Raw genomic sequence first — 25967 nt, forward strand, 5'->3', positions numbered from 1 at the left:
TTAATGATGGTGATTCTTTCTTTTGCTTCCTTCGATTTCTTATTACCAAAGTACATCACTGAAAATACGAAATAAAAGCTTGAAGTTCAAAGACCTTAAAAACAGAACATGAAGTTTACAGGTAATTAACTAATCATTACATGATAATATATGAACGTGTTATAATTAAGTTTAATTTTATGAACGGGCCAGCAAATATGATCACTTCTGTGCTTTCATTTTGTTTTGACAGAAACTTTTATATAATTTAAACTTTATAATAATTAAAATGCAACAACAAATAAAAATTTCATTTATTTTTAAAGTACTCTTATTTAATTAATAGGAAGATATAAAAGCATAATGTCTGTTAACTCATCAAAAGATGAAAATGTCTACAGTGCCTCGTTCTTTAGCCTTTTGTTAATTCTTTTATGGGCAGAATGGCTTTACCACATTGTATGTTAATTAATGCGTAATATTGATGTTCACGAGCTTTGTTTGGAAGGAGATGAAATCTTTTTAAATGCGAAAATAATTTTAGAAATAATCTTTTTTTTAATTAATCTGAAACTTAATCTTGAAAATGTTGTTCGCTCAAACTCATATTGTACGTATAAAGGCTTTCAAGAGCAAATATTTTAGATATATTAAAAAAAAAAAAAAAAGAAATTATGGGTAAATTATTCTGCTGCAGTTTATTTTCAAGCAGCCTTTAACTTTTGTTGAAAGTTCACTAGTAATTTATGAATAAATATTAAACTAAACTCGGTGGCGCAACAGCCCTAGCGGACCATAGCTTGCAGTGCCCCAAAATCTGCTTTCTTGACCTAGGACCCCCAGAGTGCATCAGCATATGCCCTGGGCAAGTGGTCAGCTTGTCGCAGGACTTCCGGTATTTAGTCTCAAAGCGCAAATTGGGTACTCATTTTATCGACCCATTCAAGAGACGAAAGACTGAGTCAACCTTGCCCAGCCCGGGGATCGGACCCCGGATCTGTGCTGGTGCGCTAGCCATTTCGCCAGCAGGCGGTCGAATAAATGTTACTCCTATATATTTAAATTTTTTGAAGCTCATATAGCTAACAACGCTTTCCAAAGCTAGCTTATCCCATGAGTAAGTGTTGAATCCATAGTTCCATATTATCTATCGACTCTACACTGATTAGGTATCATTGTATATGTTCTTTCTTTAATCGGAAACTATTTGATGCATTAGGACATAACGTCCGTCAACGATAGCGTTTCTCTTTATTTTGCTGTTGCTATATTGATTTAATATGAGTCCTAATTTTTATTTATAAGCTATCCTATTGTTACATTAATAAATAATTTAGAGCTGAGTTGAATCAGTCTGTAGAAGAGGACCGATTTGGGAAAGAAGTATGGACTGTGTCAGTTACGTTAACGTTTTAAAATGCAAACATACCGGAAAAATCTTCATATCATTCTATGAAAGTTAAGGTGTATTCATTTTAAGGATAGTATTATAATAGGATTTGCAGTGAAGAATTTTTGAAAATAGATTTCCGAGGCTTCTAATGACCAGTTCAGGATAATTTTGTTTTACAAATTTTCATTGTTTTTTAGTACTAGATTTTGTTTGAACTAATATAGCAAAAGTTTTTAGACATTATGTGTTGCAGAAAATAAACAAATAAGCAAAGCAATTATACTTTATAATGTTCACCAAATTTGGTGAAATTCTACAGGTTGGCTGAGCAAGCTCAAAAGATGCTGCAACGTGGAGCTAAATTTGAAAATATATCCCTCGGCGAGAGGAGACCAACGGCTCTGGTTCGTCAGTATGGAAACTTGTACGCTCAAGCTCGGGTTGATACTCTAGATGCTTTGGATGCGTTACCAGCATTACAAGATGCCGATGAGTTAAAATCAAAAATATTATTTTCAGTTATTGTTGTAAGTATAAACATTTATTTCAATTGTTTTTAAAATTTTCGGATTTATAATATGAAATTTTCCATTGCTTCAAATTTAAATGCTAAATTCATGTATTGTATATCACTTTATCCTTATGTACACAGACTATTTTCATTGGATAAAATACATTCATAGATAAAATATATCTAAGCCTGCTTTATATATATTTTATTTCAATTCTGTAACAAATCAATAGCAGAATAAATCCGTTTGAGCTCTAAAGCGTACATAAATTCTTTTCACTGTAAAAAATATTTAATCACTGCTCTTTTAAGCTGCAGTGTGTAATAAATTATTTTCAACGGAGTTGATGATTTTATGTAACGATTCATAAATAATTATTTTAATAAAGTCCTAAAAATCCGGGGTATCTCATAAATATTGGTATATAATTTAGGGGGAAGTACGGCACATCAAAAGAATTAATAATTGCATAGCAACCCATTATTAGAAACGTTGTGTGAAAGTAGCATCAGCGATGCACGAAATGAAGGGACACAAGACAGAGATTGCCAAACATATTTATTGCTCTAAATATTACATATAATGTTGTAAATAATACCATTTCAAAATGTTACAAAAGATATTCAAAGTTTCCACCATCACAAGCTATGTCTGTATTATACAGACGAATCACATGGTCAAAAAACATTGAAAAATGGACTACATGGTCAAAAAAACATGGATTTGCTTGGATAGCTACAGCAGAGCAGACGATTCTTGCAACCAGATCCATTTCAGACTCAAGAGTGGTTTCATAAAAAAACAGCTGTAAGTGCTTTAAAGAAAGAAATCAAAGTTGCTTAAATCCGGAAAAATGTGGCGACCAGGCAATCAATGCACCACGCCCAATCTAGCGTTGACGAAACGACATATTCAAATGTTTCTGAACATATCTTTCATAATGGGGAGGCTGTCATGTTGAAACCCCATGTTGTGTCTCACATTTTGTGCTAGAGGATGAAATATGCCTGGTAGAACCTGTGTAAGAAAGGTGAGATAATTCGCAGCTGTGAAACGTGATGACAACAGGTGGGACTCACCTAAGCAGTTGCCGACGAATATTCGCTGGAAATGCTTTGTTGGGCATCAAGGGCTGTCAGTCCGTATGTGTTCTCATGAGCCCATAAATTCGCATTGCATTGATTAAACACACCATCTGGAATGAAATATCATCAGAAAACAAAATTTAATATGGAAATGATAATCTTGGCCCATAGGTAGAGATACCACTGCGTAAAACACATACTTGCTTGACCTCCTTGTGGGGAGTAGTGATGGTTATCTTTTGAAGATGATACGGGTATAAGGATTTGGCTTGCAAAACACGATGTACACTATTCTGTAATCCTTCTACAGCAACAGGGACGGCACATTTCCTAGTACTCAGATTGCTCTTTGCCATATCTAACACATTATGTTTTATTGAGGGCCTTCGCTAAAACTAACTAAACTAACCGTGAGAAACTAACTATAACTAAACTAACAAACACTAAACTAAGAACTAAACGTAACTAACGAACTTAACCTAAGGGATTAATTATTGAAATTCTTTTAGGATTTGTAATCCTGGTAATTTTTTTCCTTTTACAAAGTTTTCATTTTTTCTACATATTTTAATGTTACAATAAGAGTTTTTTAAATTATTTTTACTATTGTTAATCAATTTAAAATTTGTATTTTATCTAATTTTATCGCTTAGCATATTTTAGGCTTAGCAGTAGTATTTTGCAACCGAATATGTAGAATATATTTTTTCATTTCAAACCTTCTGTTGCTCTAATGTTACAGATTTTAAGAACGAACTCTTTTTTACATTTTTTATTATATTTTTAGATCAAATTTTCATTTATTTTTTCATGTATTGGATTGCTTTTGTTTTATATGATTTTTGGGGGGGGGGGCGGCACCTCGGTCTACTTAAATATTTTAAAACTTTTCTGGTGCTATAATTTTACAAATCTTTTCACTACTTATGACGGCCTATAAGGGCTGACCAAGCGACACACTCGAACGTGTCCGTACCGATCTTCCATAATAGGAAGACACGGTGTCATATTGGTAAAGACAAAGATTACTTTGATTGATTTTCTGAGATTATTTTAAGTATTAAACTTCAATTTGAGTCTTTCTTGGTTTAGAAACAGACTTATTTGTTTTAATTGTTTCGTTGCATCTACCCCCTGATGACGATGCAGCGAAATATGTATATATATATATATATATATATTTTCATTTTTGGTTTTAACACTTTTTGTCTCTTTCATGCAGTTTCCCAATGTGCTTCTGTTTTTTGTTTCTTTATAATTTGTACCAAATAGAATAGAGAAGGGATTTTAAACGTATTATTTATTTCAATTTCTTTTTCATTATTATCATTTTTTGTTGCTGCTTACAGGTCCAAATTGAATTAGGTTTTGAACTGCTTTGCACTTCGTATTTATTCATATGTGCATGTATATATGTATGCATATTTCTATCCATGTATGCTAAACACAATCAGCTGGATTCTCAAAACAGTTGCAAAAGTTAAGAGAAGGGACCTATTTTTGTCTCACACATGAAAAAAACATAAGTTACATGTATCAAATATAATTTACAAAAAGAGATGAGGAACACTCGAATAATAACTGAGTTGCAGAGATAAAAGTTTCCGTTCGTTCTCTAAAAATTTATTATAGAGTAAAACAGAAGGAGCCGGACCAGCTTTTTTTTTTCAACAAAGTTTAGTAGGTCTTCAAATATTGCTTCGAAAATTGTATTGTTGATAATACTATGCAAAACCAATTTATTCGATTCGGCAATTGGCAAGTTGTTAGAAAGATGAAAATGAATTTGTCATCAGCTGAGAAAACAAAATATTGTGTTGCTGTTATATAAATCAGCCTCAGTACCCTGTCTATGTTCAAATGTAGACGAACCTATTGAACTAAATAGCTAATTATCGCTCAGTAAAAGTCTTAAGAAGAGTCTAAAGAAGGGCTAAATATGCCCTTTTATTCAGAAGTAATAACAGATGTCCGCTTCTCGGAAGCTAGACACAAATACCTAACGTAGTTATCCCTTAACCTAGCCAGCGATTATCAACAGGCACCTACCATACGGCCGAGCGCAGTGGATTTACGAACGAAGTAGTCAGATGGCAACCAAGTGCGACTAAGGACTCCTAAGCACTCTCTCTCTTTCGAAACTGCGATACTGCTATATACGGTTTATTCTGGGGTTCTATCGCCTGAACGATACTTCCCAGATAAATAAATGAGTTCCATGCGGTGCCTGACTTATCTCCATGGAAAGATGTAGATAATTCTATCTCTCTCGAAGTAAGTTGAACCTTTCTTAAATACTCTAACTCACTCGCATAAAACGAGATACTAAAAAATCATTCTGATAGAGAATAGTAAATCGGAAACGAGAATAGACAGTAAAACATGGTTAAACTTAAAATAACTGTTAGAAACTTAAAGTAACCTCTACACTGTCCACAAGCTAGCAATTAGTTCTTGATCGAAGTTTCAATTTATGAAAGCCAATGTCAAATCGTAGGCACAACGTAAGCTATCTAAAGACAACTCTCTGTCTTTTCGATAGGGTAAAGAAGGATCAAAGCGGTGCTTTATTTGGTAGACCAACACTGTTATATTAACTGGACGTATATCTGATTCTACTATAAAAAGTAATTTAAGAATTAACTTAGAAGAATCGCATCAGCTCAAATTTTACTTTATTATACTGCACATCAAGATCGTCATACTCATACTGAGTTTAGTTCTTTTATTTAAAAATGTCTGTTGTAGCTTGCCGTTTCCGCCTAGCCCAAGTAGTACCCTGACTAAGACCTAAGTAGTACCTAGCCTAAGAATTCTCTTACTTCACGGGAGCGAAAGGTTCCTGGGTACAAATTGCAACTGGATCCTGTATCTCTACGCAGAATGTCTTATGAAAGAAGACTTGTTCACTGGAAATTACTATGTTTGCAGATGCACCATGTTCAGTTTACGATTTGACTTATCCAGATTTCCTTGCATGACGAGAGTGAAGAATAACATGCAGCCACTCCATCATTCTTGAAAGGCATAATTTCGAAGGTTATAGATTTATAACTGGAATTCCTTCCAGTGGTTCTTTCGACCTCCAAGTATGTTCATGAAACTACTCGTATATTCAGAGTAGTCAACATGAATTCCTTGGTAAGTTTGTCAGGTTGTATGCTCCCGTAATTAGTTATTCTTTATTCTAATAAAACATAATGCCCAATTTCCCTAATCATCCCCAGCCAGTTTATTTCTTTCAATAAAATAAGCAGCTCAATCATCAGACCGTGTTTTCTGAAGCCTTGAGGTACTACCTAGGAAGAAATACGGCTGATCACTGACCTTTATTCAGGAAGCCATTGCTATATTTGAGTTTTATAAAACATTTGCCTCCGATTAAGCTTAACTGACAGTATACCATCATAAAGGAAACCTATATATATATATATATATATATTCATGCTCAAGAAGGATGTATTCCACATTAAGAACTGTTTTTGCAATTAATTTTACAAAAATATATTTTTCGGTCATTTAGCTTGTAAAGATCTCTACTACTTCATTAGAAATAAGAATGTTAACACAATGTAAAAAAAAGCAATTAGATTACATATAGTTGTACAAAATTATGTTCTTTTACTTTAAAAAAATTACGTGCATGATAGCGCCTTGCTCTTCAGCTTTAAATGATACTTTGCATAAATATATAGTATTTATGTGGAATTTATTCATTGCATTTAAAGTTTATAATAAAAATATGTATTTGTCAGTATTTTTATTTTGTTATTTTAGTTAGCTTTCCGATCCGTCCAGAACAATGTTTCAGATATAAAGCACAGTATACGGTGTCTATTGCAAGTGACAGATGCAGAAGACGGGGGTACAGCTTTGAAAGACTTGGAGAATGAAATAGATGTTTATTTAAGGAGAAAAGCTGATACTTTTCATTTATCAAGGAATGTTAATGTGAGTATTCAATTGATAAAAAAAATGTGTAATTATGCACTCTTATTCTTTCCGTTAAGTCTCTTTTAAATTTTATAAGTTTGATATTTTATAATTGCTACATTCATAAAAAAATTTCAGATATAAGAAGGTTTTAAGGTATAAGAAATTTTATACTACGAAATTAAGAAATAATAGACTTTCCTGCACTGATAACATTGAGCTAAATGAGCTCCCATATTATGTAACATTGAATATAAGAAGGGATCATTTATAAAACGAAGTAGCATTTATCAGGTGTTTTACAAAAAAAAAAAAAAAGGATTGGGAATTGAAGATATTGGGCGTTCAATATATTAATCCTGTTATTAATTAAATATGTTTTCGTTTAAACAAATGTTAAAATGTTAATGGTATATTATATTAATACACATACTACGCATCAATATCAGCATATAAGACGGACGCGGCTTCCAGAAGACCTTTTAAGGGAACATATAGTTTAAGGGAACTTATATTCAAGTAAATATATTAGCTCTCTACTTCATGATTTACAGAAGCCTTCCTTGGTGAATGAGGGATTCTGAACTATAGGATTTAAGTATGGCCTAGCTAAACATGCATTTATACAATTATTCCTGATTTTGTAGGTACGTCAATTGTATAAACGTTTTACGATAAAATTTCACTCTTTGGTAAACATATCCGTTATATCTAACATAGTATATAGAAGTGAAAGGAATATGGTTATCAATGAATATATTTATAACAAAATTATTTATTAAACGTAATTTAAATTCAATTAGGAAACTTCCAGTGCTAAATACGTTTGATGTACATATTTATAGTTGCTAATTGCCTGAAATATTTGCTTTGATCAAATTCTTGTGAAGATAAAGCTTACCATTGTTCAAAGAAATTTCTAAAGATAAATGAAGTTTTCGCGATTTCTAACAAAGAGGAAGGCGTTGTCTATTTTCTTCAGTCAACAAACAATTTCTAAATGCGTAAAAAGAACGATAGCTACCTAAGCTGATTCATTAATCATCTGCCGCCTACCAGCGGCCGAGCGGTAAAGTCGCTGAACACTGGTAGTTCGGTCCGAGTTTCGAATACCTCGAACGGGCTGGCTGTACGCGCGTTTTCGTGGTTTCCCCCATGTGTAACGTGTATACGAGCCAGTTTCCCTTAGAAAGTCCTGCACGAAAGCATTTCTCCCATTAGGCAGATAGCCCTCGAGGCTTTGCCATATTCACACACATTAATCATCTGCACCACGTCAGATTCATGAATTTAAAGTTTTTGCCCTTGTTGGAAACTAAACACATTTTCTATGTTGTTTTCTGATGTATAACAAAGAAAAAAGAGAAAGAGAAGGGAAGTGCATCCTCTGTGAGATGCACATTCTTTAGTGACTACTAAGCAACTCGGTTTTACCCAAAATGCGTTAAACGTGTTTTTCTACACTATGCACAAAGAAACACTAAGCAGAATGTCTCTGCACCTATGCATAAAGTCTATGCGTGACTTTTTGCAGAAAGAGACACTTCTATTCTGTCAGAGACTTATAAAAGAAGTGTTATGTTTCTCATTTTTCCCAGTGTTGGACTTTTACAGAACTCATCTTCCAACGCTGTGCACAAAAAGATTCTATGCAGAAAGAATATGCATAGCATATATGCGTAGTACTACGAGGAAAAGGAAATGCACGTAAAAGAATTCTCAGGTAACTCGGTTCTTCCTGAAATGTTAAACGTGCAAACACATTTTCCTCGAAACACCAATTTTGCATAATCATATTAACTTTTAGTTTATTTTTGTTTTCGGTTCTTTAATATTCTTAGGTATTTTCTGAGCCTTCTAAGTGGCATTTATCATTAATCATCTAATATTATATGATTTGTTATGCTATACTTAACTTCATGATATATTAACTAATAGTCCGGCGAGGTGCTAGGTTACAAGTGGGCTTTAAATAGCTCATCGGTTGTCTTGTAAATGACTCACTATTTCTTTCTTTATAACTTCACATCAACGTTAAATTAAGTATTTTAAGCTTTAATGCATCAGTGTCTTTTAAAACGAGTCTAAAGACACAAATCTACACTATCTAGAAATAAGTACTTGGATACCTCTTGATAGAAAGTAAAAACAAAGTTCACATTCAATAGCTGATAGAGCCTCCATAATCAGCAGTTATAGCCTCAAACCTCAGGGGCATGCGTTCTACAAGTCCTTGTACGACAGCTATTGGTATTTTCTTCCACTCGGCTTGAGAAAAAGATATGTAAGATTCCTTCACCGATGTTGGACGGTTATTGCACCCCTTAATTCGGAAATCCCGCTCTTCCCAGAGGTTCACGATTGGGTTCAAATTTGGGCTGACTCCATTATTACCATATCAATCCATGGTGAACCTCGCAACATGATAGCTTCATTGTTGTCCTGAAAGTGACATGGGTCCAACCTGTAAAACTGCCACATCGTAGGAAGCACACTCTCATCCAAAATAGTACAGTAGGCATCACTATATAACATACTTTGAATTTGGATGAAGGCTTCCAGTCCATACCAGGAGAAACACTCCCAGACCATAATTCCACCTCCGCCGAGCTTTACAGTGGGCACATTGGTATTCTGCCAAGAGACGCTTTTCTAGGCAGTCGCCAGACCCAGACCCTGCCCCATGCGAACGGTAGATGTTAAATGTTGATTTGTCGCTGCAGAGAACAAGTATCCACTGGTCTACAGTCCACTGTCGACGTGCCCTGCACCACATTAAACAAGCAGTATGGTTAGACTTTGTGATCAAAGGCTCATGGGTGGCAATGCGACCATGAAAACCAAGCAGATGTGCTGTCTTACCGACGGTATTCATCGAAACAATACTCTCGGATACCCATTGAAACTCTTGGAGTATGTGAGCCATCAGTTGGCGCGTTTCTTCCGAATTTTCCTGGATAGCACCCGTTGGTCTCTTATCTTTCAGTTTCTTGAGGTGGTGTTGGTGTGGTGGTGTATTTAATTATGGCAAAGCACACTAGGGCTATCTGCCTAAGGGGAGGAATGCCTTCGTGGAGGACTTTCTAAGGGAAACTGGCTCGTATACACGTTACACATGAGGAAAACCACGAAAACACCCATGCAGCCAGCCCGTTCGCGGGATTCGAACCTCGGACCAAACTACCAGTGTTCAGCGACTTTACCGCTTGGCCGCTGGTGGGCTGAGTTTCTTGGGAATACCGTCTCGAGGTACATTCCGACAATCACTGCTGACCTTCTACTTCTGAATCACAGAGACCATTGTCGATTCTAGTTAATTCAGCTCACTAGATATATTCTTAAGGATAGGCCATTTCTTTGATACCCGACGATTGCACATTTCTCGATACCAGATAACTTTGTACTTAGTGACATCCTGCGTGCAACTAATACCAATGATGTTTCCTGCACGATATTTAGCGGCAGAGGGCGTAACCTATACCAGCACCACAGATATCGATGATTATTATGAAACTTGATATTATGAAATGGAATTAAGCTCTTCTAAAAGCGACTTTTACTACTGATGTGAAGTTATAAAGAAAGAAAGAGTGAGTCGTTTAAAAGACAACCGATGAGGTATTTAAAGCCCACTTATAACCTAGCATCTCGCCGGACTATTAGTTAATATATCAAGAAGTTAAGTGTAGTAATCATATATTAAGAGAAAAAGCTATTATTTATCTTTTTTTTTTTTTTTTTTTGAACGAGTTTTGAAAAAGTAACAGTTTACATGAAACTTTTTAAGGTGTTAGTTTATTTGGCTATGGCAAAACACACAAAAGCAATCTGCCGAAGGAACAGATGCATTCATTGTGAACTTTCTCAGGGAAAACTGGTTCTTATTCAAGTTACACTTGAGAATCATCACAAAAACATCCATGCAGCCAGCTCTTTTCGAACGGAGTCGAATTAACAGCATTCTGCGATCGACCAGCACTCGGCCATTGGTAAGGCTGAAATTTTTTAATAAAATTCCATTGGCAGAGGAGTTAAAGTAACAAGAATCAGAGAAAATTTGCAGGACTAGTTTCGGAGGTTTAATATAGAACATTCTTCTTCAGCTGTAGAAATGCAGATGACGAAATAGAATCCATTTATAATATAAGATTAGGCGATAAAAACCAGAGAAAGGAAGTCAAGCTACTGGCTTATCTATTGAAGAAAAGTGAAAAGAGCTATGAAATAATTTCCTTAAAGATGAGGATAAAGACGGATTGGAATTGAGATCGTTACCTAGAACTGAAAGATTTTTATGAACGTGAATCGCCTGTGGAAAATCTAATTCTCCAGTGGAAGATGTTTTTGAAAAATTTTGGCTGCAGAAAAATAGAAATGCGATTTTCTGACCAACAGTGTTGGGCAACAGAGGTCTTATGCGTCTCTTTTTTTATAACATTATAAGGTATTTCTCCCGCCTGAAAAAAAAGGTGGTGAATGATGAGTCTTCACCACCAAGATTTACGATTGCGTCCTCTAAAACCACAGTAGCCCTTTAAAATAGGTAGTAGGTAAGGTATTTCTCCCGCCTTCTTAGTATGCCTTCTTGGTGTAGAGGTCAGCACGCTCGACGCGTATTCGAGAGATCCATGGTTCGAGTCTCGGCGAAGTCATTGCTCATTTTTCATCTCTCCTGCTTCGAAATGACCTAAAGTCTCTACAACATAAGCCTCGTGTTCCTAAAAGCGAAATTTTAAAACTTTTTTTAATTTGGCCCCTATAAATCAAACGACAATGTCAAGGAATCCTGTATATAAATAAACCCAGAAGTTCTTTTCTGGAATAGGGTCCTTTGGCATATAAATGCGAATTTTATTGACAGAAGAGGAAACCTCCAATGTTGAATTTCTGTCACATACGTGCAGTTTTATTGCTAATCGATGGAAAGGAAGAAATGACAACAAAATTATAATCTTCTCAAAAGAGGGGTCTTTTTAATGTTTTGAGATGAGAATTTTTTTAAGCGCTTGGCTAATAATGTTAGATGAAAAGCCTTTGTCAATAGCAACTGCTTTTAAGTAATTTAGTTCCTGATCAAGAGCAGATTTGGCGAAGCAGCTTTGAAGTGAAAACGAAGGAATAAAATGAAGCTAACTTCTGCATAGTCGAATGACATGATTTGAACTGTGGTTGAAAGCAAACAGATGAAGGTTTAAGGTAATCAATAGTACTCAGGTTGGATATGTTGTGGAAAAGAAATGGATGTCTCAAGTTAAAAAATGAACTGAATAGCAGGATCCTTCCATTGGTCTAACAAGCAATCAAATAATTACTTTATGTAATTTTTCAGGAAACTGACTATTGTATCAAAATGAGAAAATAGAAAGAATATTTTGTTTTTTAAAGTATCAATCTTTAAACGTTATACCTAAGCCTGAACACTTGATCAATCTGCTGAATCTAAATATATAAAATTTCATCTCATAGATGTTTCTTCATACTGCACGTTAAAATTTTCTCCAAGAAAGTTTTCCTTCTCTTAGACAATAGCCATCCTGTACTTTGCTTTAATCAATTTGTAGAGTCATAAGGCCACATCAATGCAGCGTCATAAGGCTACCAATGCTATGTCATAAGACTACATCAATGAAAAATGTGTAGTGTCTTCGCCGGCTCTCTAACCTTGGACCTCCCGAATATGCGTTGAGTGCTCCTCAAGTTACAATACGAAGGCACACGGACAGTAAGAAAGGAAATACCTTATATATTTCCCCTTTTAAAGGGCGACTGGGGAGACGGGACTTAAATCCTTATTATCGTTATTTAACTTTATCCTTCATCACCTTTTAGCTTGGGCGTCACTTTAGAGTCATTAAGTTATACCGATACAGGAGCATGAAAAATGTGTACTGTCTTAGCCGGGACACGAACCCTGGACATCCTGAATATATGTCGAATGGTCTCCCAGTTGCACCACGACGGTAGACGGAAATGAGAGGAGAAAATACCTTATTAACCATCTTTATTCAACATTTGTGTTAATGTTCAAAATTAAATTCACGCCAAAGTATGTCACATTTTCACATCTGCAGCTGTGTTACAGAAAGTCGTAATACAATTCAATAGAATATCTTGCCAAGTACCTTCTTCTCAAAACTCATTTTTAAGAAAATCATACTTGAAATTTTCTGTAAATATTAAATATTAATGTTAAATTCTTCTCACGTGTTTCTGTAAAAATGCCTATGCATCTAATATTATGCGTGTTATATCTTCAACACGTCGTTAGAAAGTCTTTCTCATGAACGTCTTATTCAGGGAGAGCTTTGTTTTTATGGTTTTTTACTATTGATTTTTTTTATCTGGATCCTATTATTAAGCTGTGCAAAGGATATTTCTCACGTCTTATTTAACTGCCAACTATTTTCCCTTTGCATGAGTTCCTTGATAGAGTGTAGTTTGGAAGCAAACTTAAAATAACGGCATACTCAGATTTAAATCTATAAGTGGCCTACCGACGGTCCAGAGGACATCTGTTGAGCACAGCTGCAGTCTCTTGTTTTAAAACAGATCCTCCATTCTGTCTTCTTTCGTAACCATGATAACAACAGCTGCGGCTGATGTTCGGATTCTCTAATTGCTTTTTTCTCACTTCAGTTTTATCTAGTACGTTTAGCTTCGTGAAAATAGCAGAAATGAAGGTTGAACTGAAATATAATCTCAACTGAGGTGGAGAAAATAAAAAAAAGGTTGTGCGGTGGTGAGAACACGTGTTACGATCGCAAATGGTGAAAGGGTCGGAAAATATTTGAACTGCATATTTTAAAATAACAGACTATACTAATTCAGAAGTCAAACAACAAAAATCAGCTTTATATTTTCAAAATTTTCCATTGGAAAACTGGATTTTCTAGAGGCATTTCACATTCAAAAAAATCGTTCTGTTCTAGTTAATGACCCTAATTCCAATCCATCTTTGCCTTCGGCCTTTAAAGAAATTATGTTTTAGTTCTGGTTTCATCAACAGATGGCGCCACCTGCTTATTCTTGTGCAGGCTTTCTTATCTTATTTAATCATTATATCCTATCTCGTTCATTTGCGGTTTTGCAGCTGAGGATGGTGGTTCGGTAAAACCATCGAAACTAGTCCTGTGAAAATTTTGAAAATATAACGCTGATTTTTGTTGTTTGACTGTGAAAATTTTGAAAATATAACGCTGATTTTTGTTGTTTGACTTCTGAAGTAGTATTTGTTCGGCGTGTTATTGTGTCTTAATTAACAGATTATAGTTTAAGTCAGGTTCGAACACTGACGGAGGGTTGGCTGATTATGACAACATGAATAGGAGTTACTTTTTCTCTCCAAAAATACCCTCCACATAGCCATTCCTTCCTCAAAGCCAGATAACCTCAGTGTGCATTGTTATAATAGATCAAACAAACAAACAAGTCAGTTACTGATTATTTTGAGGGTAACGGCATTATTTACAACTGAAACTACTCATTGTAACTCATAGATAAACAGGAAGTTTAACAGAACGTTTCTTGATTTAACTTGATGTTCAAACGAAATCGGGAATATTGAACAAAATGCTAATACCAGTGAATGTAAAGTCAGCTTTGCAATAACCTTGCTACTACATAAGAGAGTTCTTATAAGAAAATTTAAAATTTCGTTCGTATCATTTAAAATTTTCTAAAGTGAATTTTGAAACATTCACTCAGGAGTGTCTTCTTTTGAAGAAATAACTTCTTTCTTATCCATCCAAAAGTAATAATGAATACATACGTGTATTCATAAATGTAATCAGTAACCAATAGCAACGAATTCTAAACTAATTGTACGTACGAAAGTATAAGACAGTTGTTCACTGTATTTTTAAAGATAATGGTAATGTTTTTTTTTTTTTTTTTTTTTTTTTTTTTTCAGAAAATTTATCTTATCAACTATACTATTGCGTTGAACTGCAACAACTATTCAACTATTGCGTTGAATGAATGATACACAAATCAGCAAACATTTAATAACAACATGCGGTAAAACCATTAGCATAATTCTTAAATTACGCGTTTCAGTTTAAATTAAATGTTTTAAGAAATCATATTATGTAAATTTTTTATTGCAATTGCCCAGCAGAGGCCGTTTTCCATTAGAATCCTGAACACATAATTCTGCTTTTGAACTGCCCCTGCCAACCTACTTCCTTGCCATAAAAAATTAAAGATCCGGGAAACTTTAAAGAAATTTGACGAAACGGCGAAAATCTAAGCACTTTTCATATTCCATTCCAGTGTTACATTATGTCTTTTTCGAGCCCGCCAGCGGCCGAGTGCTAACGTAGCTGAGCACTGGCAGTTTGACCTGTAATCGAATCCTAGCAAAGGGGCTGGCTGCATGATTGGTTTTCAGGGTTTTCTCCATGTGTTACTTGGATATGAGTCAGTTCCTCTCAAAAAGCCCTCCATGGAGGCATTCCTCCCCCTAAGGCAGATAGTCCTCGAGTTGCTTTGCCTTAATCAGTTTACCTAACCTATATATCTTTTTTTTTACCTACTGGCCTATGTGACTTCCTTTTGCTTCCTGCTCGGCTGTTGCCTCATAGTGACTATATGAAATGTCCTCCAGTTTTCGATTTTGCACCTGCGTTTACTCTCTAAGGCAAAGTGTCCCTTCCTTCTTAACATGGGTTATATGCAAGTACTATATCTCGCTAAGCACGAATATATCAAATGAATGTTTAATTATTTTCAAGTAAGTATCGCCGTCAAAAGTTAGCATTATGCTAATTAATAGAAGACCATTACTCTTAATCTGAAAATTGACATGCATTGGTTTTTTGGCTACAGCCGAAAACATCGCGGCAAAAACACCGCGAAAGAAAACGTCGCAAAGAATACAACGCAGGGCGAAAACCTCGTTTTACAAAACATCGGGGGAGAAAACATCGCAGGTGCAAAATATCGTGGTAGAAATTAAAGCAGTTCAAAAGCTTCGCAGTTTAAAAACATCATCACCGAAAATATCGTGGTAAAAAATAAAGTACCTACAAATCATCGCATGACGATAACATCGCACACATGCGTTTTTCAAATCCCATACTGACATATTATGTAATTAACGAATCGACGTCGAAAAAACCCGTTATACGTGAAAATATTAACGGCACTTTAAGAATAAGCGGAAGCAAAACAAAATATAACTTTCACTAAAACAACACATATTTTTAACTTCACATATCTTTAACGGAAATAATTTGATAATCAACTAAACAATTTTTATAGAGGTAACTTCATGCAGTTATTTGTGTTCGTTTTTCTAAGCATTTTTAGACTGTATTTTTCATAAAAATTTATCAGTAAAACTTTATTAAAAAGGTTCATAAAGGTTCATTTATTAATGCCCTTTGTTAATTAACTGTTCAAATTTAAAATTCTATTAAGTTCTAAAAGTTACATTTATTTTCTACTCATTTTCAATTTTTAAATGCTTAAGTTTCCTTCTTATTTTTTTCAGCAAAAATTTATTAGTTCATTAAAAAATATGAAATATAGAAGTAAAAGAATCCCTCTTTTCTTCTTACGCTCCCAAATCATTATGCGAACATACATTTTTAACTTTTAAAACCTGAAAGCGCATGTGTGCGATGTTATCCGAATGCAATGATTTTGCATGTACGTCATTTTTTACCACGATATTTTCGACGACAATGTTTCTAAACTCTGAAATTATTGAACCGCCTTTATTTTCAACCACGATATTTTGTACCGCGATGCTTTAGAATTGCGATGTTTTTCTTTTTGCTTTCTTTTCTCTACGATGTTTTGTACCACCACATTTTCGCCTTGCGGTGTTTTCTCCTCGACGTTTTCGACGGACACCGTTTTTTTTCACATGCATACCGTATAGATCTGGGATCTCAACCTTTTTGTACCTTAGAACACATTCTAGAATATCTGTGCTTGGTAGGCATATGTATTCTTTTATAGCGAATTTATAGGCAGACATAGTTAATAATATCCATAATATACATTAAAAAAATTCAAAACTATAGTTTTAAGATAAATAATACACACACAAGTTACTCTTTGTTTTACAGTTCATTTGTGTAAAATTTCTGTATAAAAGTGTAATCCATAAAGTTAATGGAATATTTGGCATTTCATAAGCCATTGCTTCATAATTAGGAGAGTATCATGAAACTTTGAAACTTCTGCTTTTAAGCTATCTAGGTGTTCAGTAGAGATCTGTAGAGATCTGTACATGTGATTTTATGATATTCATCGTTAAAAACAATTACAAGTGTTAACAAATAGCCGGGTAAAAATGATAAATCGATTAGGACGCCAGGACCATAACTTCAAACTGGAAAAATTCTAAATTAAAGCAAGCCATCTGGTAGGCCCATTTAAAATTATAAACATAATTATAAACAAATGCTTTTTAAAAAATGCTTTTTAAAAAAATAAGCTTAAATTTCTCAAATTAATAACTAAATAAAAAAATTGCATAACATTTTATTTAAAACATAAATGTTTTTTTTCTATCCTAATTGCACAGCAGCGGGTACACGTAAAATCGTTGGCAGAAGTGAGTCCAAGAGCACATTAGTAAACTACGAGCTCAGAGAGAACATATAAAACCTTAACAAACAGTCTGGTACGAAGTTTAAATATGAATCCTTTCAGACTAGTCTTTTTCTTTTATTAATATTTTAAAGAACATTGACAGTTATGCTTTTTTAACACATCTTACTGACTATCTTTTGTTCCTTTCGAAACAAATACCCTTTTCCTTTTAACTTCTTCAGATTATAAAGCCTTAGCCACTTTCCTGTATTTCAATAATGCTATTTGACTGTCAATTTTTGATACTCATAACATGTATTTAATATTTAGCAGACATATTTTTGCTTTCGTATTGAAGCTGGAAGTACAAAGAGTTAAATTAATAAATAAAATTTATAATACCTTCTGCTACATTTTTAATCGTCTGAAACTTAAGACAGTTACACACTTAGATATGATATTTTTCAGTACATCATGTATTAACTTAGTTTAAGTATTACAGTTTCTTATTATGTCTGCATTCAGGTTCTGTGTAATTTAACTCTGTTGTCATATTCTAACAATGTCTGATATCATATCTTTTCAAGGAGAAGACAAGTTTAATATTCATATGCTGACATGCTTTGTATTTTTATAAACTGTCAGACTTCCTAACAACTTGTCTTCTCAAAAGAAAAAGGATCTCTGCTCGTCTACTGAATATTTCAGTGTCTGAGTGTAATGTCCTTTGAGTTCTCTAAATGTTTTTTATTTAAATGTCTTCGAAGGACAATATTATTGTTCAAAATTAAATTGCCTATTATCATTAACAGCTGCTTGCTACAGCATATATCTTATTTATCTTAGCATTGACACTTTGCTCTTTTTTAACTTCAGCACATCAAATTGTGTACTTCTTCAATTTTGTTTGACATCGCTTCAAACAATCAGGAAGATTATTGGAATAATGAAATTTATCCAAATTAAACATGTGTTTGTACTATTACAATTTGACCTGTTTTAAGCCTAAATATATGCTTATACAATTAACTGAAGAATTTATTGGCAAATAAAAGAATTAAAAATATTTTTCATAGCCCTAAGAACACGAAAAATGAACACTGTATATGAATGAAAGTACATCTGTATCATTTAAATCATTAATGTAACTTGCAAAATGATTGGAAAGTTGATCTGTCCAACTTAATTCCAAATCTGTTTCTGTTACTTTCGCAAATGGTATTTCTATCAATATTGAAATTTAAATTTTATTAAGTTAATTTTTTCAAATATAAATGAAGCTTATTAATGCGCTCTTCTTAATGAAAGTTATGGGAAAGAGCTTTTCCAAAAGCATGAAAAAATCAGAATTTCGAGAGGTCATATGATATTCTCATAGCTACCCAAGTTTAGAATCTGACGTTTTACACCTCTTCGTAAAGTGTTGAAAGTATTGATGTCGTAAGACTTCTTCTATCAAAAATTGATTGTTGTTTAAAGTATACAGCGTTCAATATCTATTTACTGTTCAGGTTTTAGTTGTCATCATAAAAAAAATTCCTTAAGTCCTAAAATATTTTCCCGTAGTAATTTTGTTGTTAGTATTAGTTTCTAAATCATTATGACTACTTATCTGGCGCTCTTTAGCTAAAACCGATAATATTAGGAACACTAATTGTGAAATAACACCATCATCATTGTGCACTCCTATTCGTGAAAATTGCAACATCATAGAACAATCATCAGAACGGTATGAAATTTATTCCAAATTCGTAATTTAGTGATACAAAGAAACGATTAAAATGACAGATCCAAATAAGAATATTTAATGCCACAAGCCAGTATTTAACAAAGCCACCATGATCTGCAATAAGAGCTCATATTCGTGATGATATCTAATTAAACAGGTTTTGAAAGTTTAACAGAGGAATAGTTTTCTATATTGCTTCTATTCGATCTCAGTGCTGATCCGCATAATCTGTGGGACGAGTATCACGAGCAAGCTCTGTGTGTCCGTCGAAAACGTCGCAGCAAAATACATCGTGGACGAAAACTTCGCGGGGAAAACAACGCCTGGCAAAAACGTCGTCGTACAAAACACCGTGGAAGAAAAACAAAGCACGGAGAAAACATCGCAGTTCTAAAACATCATGGTACAAAATATCATCATCGAAAATAAAACGGTTCAGAAGCTTCTTGGTAAAAATAAAGCGCCTACAAATCATCGCATGATTATAACATCGCAGATATGCGTTTTTCAGGATTTAAAAGTTGTGAATGCATATTCGCATATTGATTTATAAGATGGAATGAGCAATATTTTTACTTTTATATAATATATGTTTGAATTAATTAATAAAGTTTTGCTGAAAAAATAATAAGATATTCAAAAAGTAAAAATGAATAAAAATTTAAAGCTAGGTACTGCAGTTAATAGAATTTCAAACTAATATATTCAACCAATGAAGGTCATTAATTAATTAATCTCTTTTATTAAATTTTATTGGTAATTTTTCATGCAAAATTTAGTCGGAAGAAATTAGAAAAAGAAAAATGAATAACTGCATGACGTTACCTCTATTAAAACTGTTTAATTGATTATTGAATTATAAAATTCTGCCAACTGTTATAAGCAGTATTAGTTTTCCACTCATCTTCAGTTTCTAAAAGCTTAAGTTTCCTTCTTAATTTTTCAGCAAACATTTATTAGTTAATTCAAAAATATAAAAACAAAAACATTCCACATTTCTTCTTGCGAGCTCAAATCATCATGCAAATATGCATTTCCAGCTTTAAAAGCTTGAAAAAAGTATGTCTACGATGTTGTTGTCATGCGATGATTTGTAGATGCTTTATTTTTTACCACGATATTTTCGATGACGGTGATTTTAAACTGCGAAGTTTTTTAGTAGCTTTATTTTCGACGACGATGACGTTTCACTACGGTGTTTTAGAGCTCGATGTTTTCTACTTGCTTTGTTTTCTCTCACTTTGTTTAGATAGTGATCACTCGAAGTGAGTGATTTCTCTCAGTTTGTTTAGAGTGATACCTCTTTCATGTTTTGCTGTGTTTAGTCAAATAGTCTGCCAAATCATAGGAAGTTGTAATGAATGGTTATATCTTTTAAACGTGAATGGATATATCTTTTCAACATTTTATCTGTTTTCCAAAGTTAATTCCGTGATTTAATATATAAAACTCCAGGTCTGTCACTAAATTTCTACCAGTCCTTTTGCATTAGCAGATCTTCCAAATGACCATATTCGTGGACCACTATGGGGAAGCTCCAAGGTTCAAATCTTAGGACCTAAACTTCGCACTCTATTTTTGAATCGTTCATTCTTAAGATTCTTCTTTCCCAATAGTTATGGACATATTTCGAGCTACCTCTTCGAACCATTGTTTCAGTTTAAAATAATAAATTTAAGAAGCCGAAAATCGCGGTTTTTTGTATTGAACAATTTGCCGCAGCAAAGAAAATCAAGTTAAGAAATTCAGGCTAAAAGAGAAGAAACACTCGAGTTATATCGAATATGAGAACTTGCCGAAATAAATATACATTATGATAAAAAACTGTGGATCGAAATCTGAAGTGCCGCAGAAACGAGAGAAACTTACTTTATGATTACCAGTACTTTTTCTTATGCTATGTTTATATAGTCTGAGAAAATTGCTATAGTTAGCGCGTTTCAATGCATTAAATTATTTATTTCTCTTTTCAGTGGACACATTTAAAACTTATTAATGTTATTGTATTAGAATTCCTTTCCTTTAGAAAAGTCCTTTCCTTAAAAATTATTAATTAGAAAGTCCCTTCCTTAAAGTGTGTGTTATATGTTTATCTTAATTAACTTAAATTGTACCACTAATTAATTTTATCTCAATCCTTTTATTGCAGGAGGTTTGTTCTCAGATCTATGCAACTTTGTATGACTATCCATGCCTAAAAACATGTACTGGATTAGCGAATTACGTAAAAGACTGTGTGCGTTTATCTTGGTGTCTAGTAAATCAAAACCCTCCGTATGTCATAGACTATGAGGCTCGCACTTTTCGGCGTGATATGCACGTGCGTTTCCACACTTCTTCTCAGTCAACAGATGTCATCAAAAGTTACTTGTGGCCTGCACTGCTTGAGGGAGAGAATGGACCTTGTGTCCATAAAGGTGTTATTCTTACATAAGGTTAATAATTATTACATTTCCATTGCTGACTTCATTTTCATGAATTTAAGCCTCCATTCTGTGATTTAAAATCACTGATGTCACTTAGCTCTTATGTATTTAAGTTTTAATGCCATGTAATTTATTTTTTCATGTTCTTTCGTAACTGTTTAAAAATGCAGTTTTGTTCAAGTTTCTCAAATTTTTAAAATTAGGTTTCGATAACAAGGTAGTATTAATTCTTGTTAAGATCATTTCATTCTATTGTCCGAAACGTCTTTGTAAACAACTTTTTATTTTTTTTCTTATTTATGATATCTTTTATATCTACATGTACTTACATTGTTTATCAGTATTTATTACAATAAAGATGCAAATGGCAATTAAGAAAAGGTCTGATGGCAAAGACAATTTTCCAAAGTGTAGATAATTTAATACTGAGTTTGTTCATCCTTTTCAATAAAAAATTTCAAATTTTGTTTTTGTTATTTAAAAGAAAACTCTGTATAATTATTTAAATCAAACTTGAGTATAATGTATTCATTAAGCACGATTGTATGTACCATTCTCTATCGAAAGCTTTAAGCTCTGTTGCCTAATGATCGACATATAAAACAGAATTTTAAACTAACTTTTCTATAACTACTATTTTACATTTTAATGGAAAACATTCCTATTTTTTCCCTCGTAAAAAGTACAGTAAGCTCTTAAAGAATAAATTTAAATCTTATTATAAATAAAACCTAAATTTCAGCTTATTTACTTCTGCTATATCTTTAAATTTCAAATTATGAATTCTTTTTTTTTCATTTATCTTTTATTTCTTTTCCTCGGCGTACAAGTACCAGAAAGTAACATTCTGTTAATTTGTATCATTCAGTAATAATATTCTAGTAAATTTAAAATAATATTCTGGTAATATTCAATGTGTCATTATCTTAATTTCATATGTTAACTTAGTTTACAGTCCTTAGGTTTTAACTCATATGTTACAAATTGCTTTTAGATATAAATTCAGTAACTTCTCTAATTTAAACTAAGAATCTTATATCATAATATTAAAGCACTGTAAAATATATTAACGAGATTTTCTTATGGAGCATTTTAAATTGAATAATTTTTGGTGAATAATTCTCGTATTAGCTCGAAACTGGATGAAATTATTTACAATTCAGCGCGTACTTAATTTTAATAAACTTCATCGACATTAATTGGCTAAACATTATGTATTCCACGATCATTTCAATGCAGAAGTAAAATAAATGAATAATATACCACATTAACTTTTAACAGTTTCAACTGTTTTTCTATTTACGTAACTTCACTTCGCTGTAAATTAAAGTTTTAAATCATGTGAAGGTTTAAAACCGTAATATTAATTTAAGTTCTAATTCGAGTTACATTAGCATTATTTTCTACTGATAAGTGGTTGTATGATGTTGCATTAACAAATGATGTTCAATTTTTAATTTGATGAGATTGTAATAATTGTTTAAAAGCAACCATATTCCATTTAACTAAAAACCGTGAAGCCATTTCGTTCTTAAAAAAATATGTAATGCACATCTATGTACTTTCTTTACGTTTAATTTTTTTATTTTTGTCCTCATTATTTTATGTCTAAAGAAAGATAACCACGCTGTAACTGTAACTAAAGTTATAGTTTTCTTCATTATATCTGAAAGCTGCTTTTATGTCGATTCGTTATTGTTTTACCTTTTTCTTTTCTTTTTTTTTCGGGGGGGGGATGTATTGGTAAAACTTTCTTGCTTTACTTCCCTAAAATTAGTGTTAAAATAAATAAAATATCTTCTTAACCTATTTCGTAAAAAAATATACACTAAAAGGATAAAGTCATTTTCCGTGTATGTAAAGTTTATAATATAGAGATATAAAAAATTATAATTAGAATCTCTTTACTTAATGTGGATCTTTTTCAAAACTGCACAATAAAGTTAACTTTATTCACGGTATGTCTGATTAAAAATGCCTTTTCATAAAAGCAAATTACAAGTACATTAATCTGTTTAAAAAGGTTTGTTTTATTTGTTAACATATGAAACAGAATAATTAGACTAGCTTTCAAACAAGGGAGAATTTTATCTTTAAGTTGGGATTATTTTTAGAAAAGATTTGTAAGAATTTAGTGACAATCGAGCATAGATGCTTTTTCTTGCGGGATAAATAATTTTCAGTTTAAAATTTTGTGGAAGTCTGAGAGTGAACTTTGCCTATTTTAAAATGGCTGAATTGGACAACATTTTAAATAATCTAAGTAAATTCACATTAATATGAGTTGATTTAGCATTTTGAAATAAATAAATGTAAATCACATCTGTTTAAATAAAAGATACTGAATTCGAATATAGAAATAATTAAACTTTATATTCAGAGTTTATTACAGAATTTATTTAACATTTCCTTTGCTTCATATTTCAGTTTTATATTAAAATAAATAAAGGAAGGAAGACTTTTCTAAGTTCTTTAGAATTTATATGTATTTTTACTTGAAGATCAAGTCATTTTGTAAAATCATCATTTATTGTTATATTGTAATTCCAAAATTAGTTTTCAAATAAATACTGCTTCCTTCATTCTGTTACTTCATAAATAAACATAAATATTCCTTGTTTATCTGACTTTTTAATTCTCATGCAAACGCATTACTAGTAAATTAGGTATAACTTACCACGCTTATAATTTATCGAAACAGCCATTCCTACTCGTTTCCCTAGAAACATTTTAATGTAACCCATATTAAAATCTACATTCTTCACTTTAAACAAATTTCTTGACAAACTTTCTATGGTAATGCAAAACGAAAAAGGAAGATGAAAACGAAAGTTATAAAAATATAGCAATTCATATAAAATATTTACTTGAAATCAAGTACTTAGTATGAAAAACTCATGATGAAGTTTCCTTTCCTTTATGATGTTTAAAACATAAATATGTATTAGTATCATATGTTGTTGAATTTATCTTTTATAAGAAAGAATATTTTATACATGATGTGGAATAATATTCAGTTTTACAGATTTCACTTTAAGATGCATTAATAATTTAAGATGCATTCACTTTAAGATGCATTTGAACCAACAGCATTATCTTTAATTAAAGCATATCGTCTGCAACTTGTATGGTTTATTTTAATAATTAATATTTACGCATTCATTTGATAAGCATTTTATACGTATTTAAATTATCTGTTCACAAAGTGGAAAGCACATTTGACTTATTTAATATTAACCCGGACAGAGTAAAGTAAAACGAAATTTCCTATGAATTTCTTTCCAGTATTATTTTTCAGTTCTTAAATAAGACTGTTTATTTTTAATAATGTAATAATATATTCAAAATTCTAGTAAGCTGATGAATGGGCAGAACTCTTCAAGTTCTGTTTCCATAACTCACTAGCATAATAGCAGAATTAATATAATTTTTCACTTCCATTCAAAAGATTTTCACGTAATTTGTAATTTTTCTTAAAACTGTTTAATTCGTAGGTGTTATTTCTCCGTAGTAACAAACATCATATTGTCAACTTATTTTATATCATAATTTGATTAAATTTTTAATAAAATATTTGTTAAGTTCTTGACGGAAACATAATAAATGCTCTATTTCTGTTTAAATACGATTCCTTTTGAGAAAAAAAGCATTTTACGGATTAAGAAGAAACAACTTTCTTCAAATGAATTAGGATGTCAGTAGTCATTTATTCCTTATTGTTGAAGTGTCACAGGTTATTGCACATTTAAATATATGTTCTGCTATGTTCCGACATTGAAGCAAACTGCATAATAAATTAAACTGTAGCAAAACTTTTAGAGAAAAATATTCTTTTTATACTCAGATGGTTGTTTCCATTCCTGTAATTTAATTGTAAAAATTGCGCTTTTGTCGTGAAATAAATTTTATTAACGTCACAGTGATATTTTTAGTTTAGTTATTTTCTATACCTTTTCTCATTTACTCATTATTCTTGTAATTAGCTAGTATTGTTTCTCTGTCTTTGAACCGTTTATTTCAGTTCCTTCGTGGTACCCAGTTTTTGTACTGCAGATATTACTTAGACTCTTTCAGCTGCATACGTTCTTCTTTTGGTAAAAATCTATCTTAGTGAAGCATGTTTTATGCAATCTGTTAAATCTAGTTTTTATACTCCTTTAATTGCAGTAAGGAAGAAATATTCATAAATATTTTCATCTTATTGCAGTTCAAAAGAGTAAACATTAATAAACGCATTTCTTAATGTGTAAAAAAACTATTTCTCACATGCGATAAGCATGCCATAGTTTCAGATTATATTGTTGCTAATAGTTTGCTTAGTATTTTTAATATACCAGACAAATTGTCCAAACGTTATTTCTTAAT

General features: G+C 32.4%; 1 protein-coding gene across 1 annotated transcript in view; it reads left to right on the forward strand.

The window, feature by feature from the left end:
* LOC118186078 (uncharacterized) overlaps window positions 1-25680 on the forward strand; it is an 87897-nt gene extending 62217 nt beyond the window's left edge. The window contains exons 5-7 of the mRNA XM_085808754.1: window positions 1692-1899; window positions 6747-6920; window positions 21326-25680. Of these exons, the coding sequence (XP_085664880.1) occupies window positions 1692-1899; window positions 6747-6920; window positions 21326-21610 (667 nt within the window). The 3' untranslated portion in view covers window positions 21611-25680. The remainder of the gene's footprint in view (window positions 1-1691; window positions 1900-6746; window positions 6921-21325) is intronic.
* Window positions 25681-25967: the final 287 nt, after the last annotated feature.

The sequence above is a fragment of the Stegodyphus dumicola genome, chromosome X2, assembly GCF_044657685.1.
Source record: "Stegodyphus dumicola isolate Sdum_Otavi_A_Nest chromosome X2, ASM4465768v1".
In the NCBI taxonomy this organism is placed as follows: Eukaryota; Metazoa; Arthropoda; class Arachnida; order Araneae; family Eresidae; genus Stegodyphus; species Stegodyphus dumicola.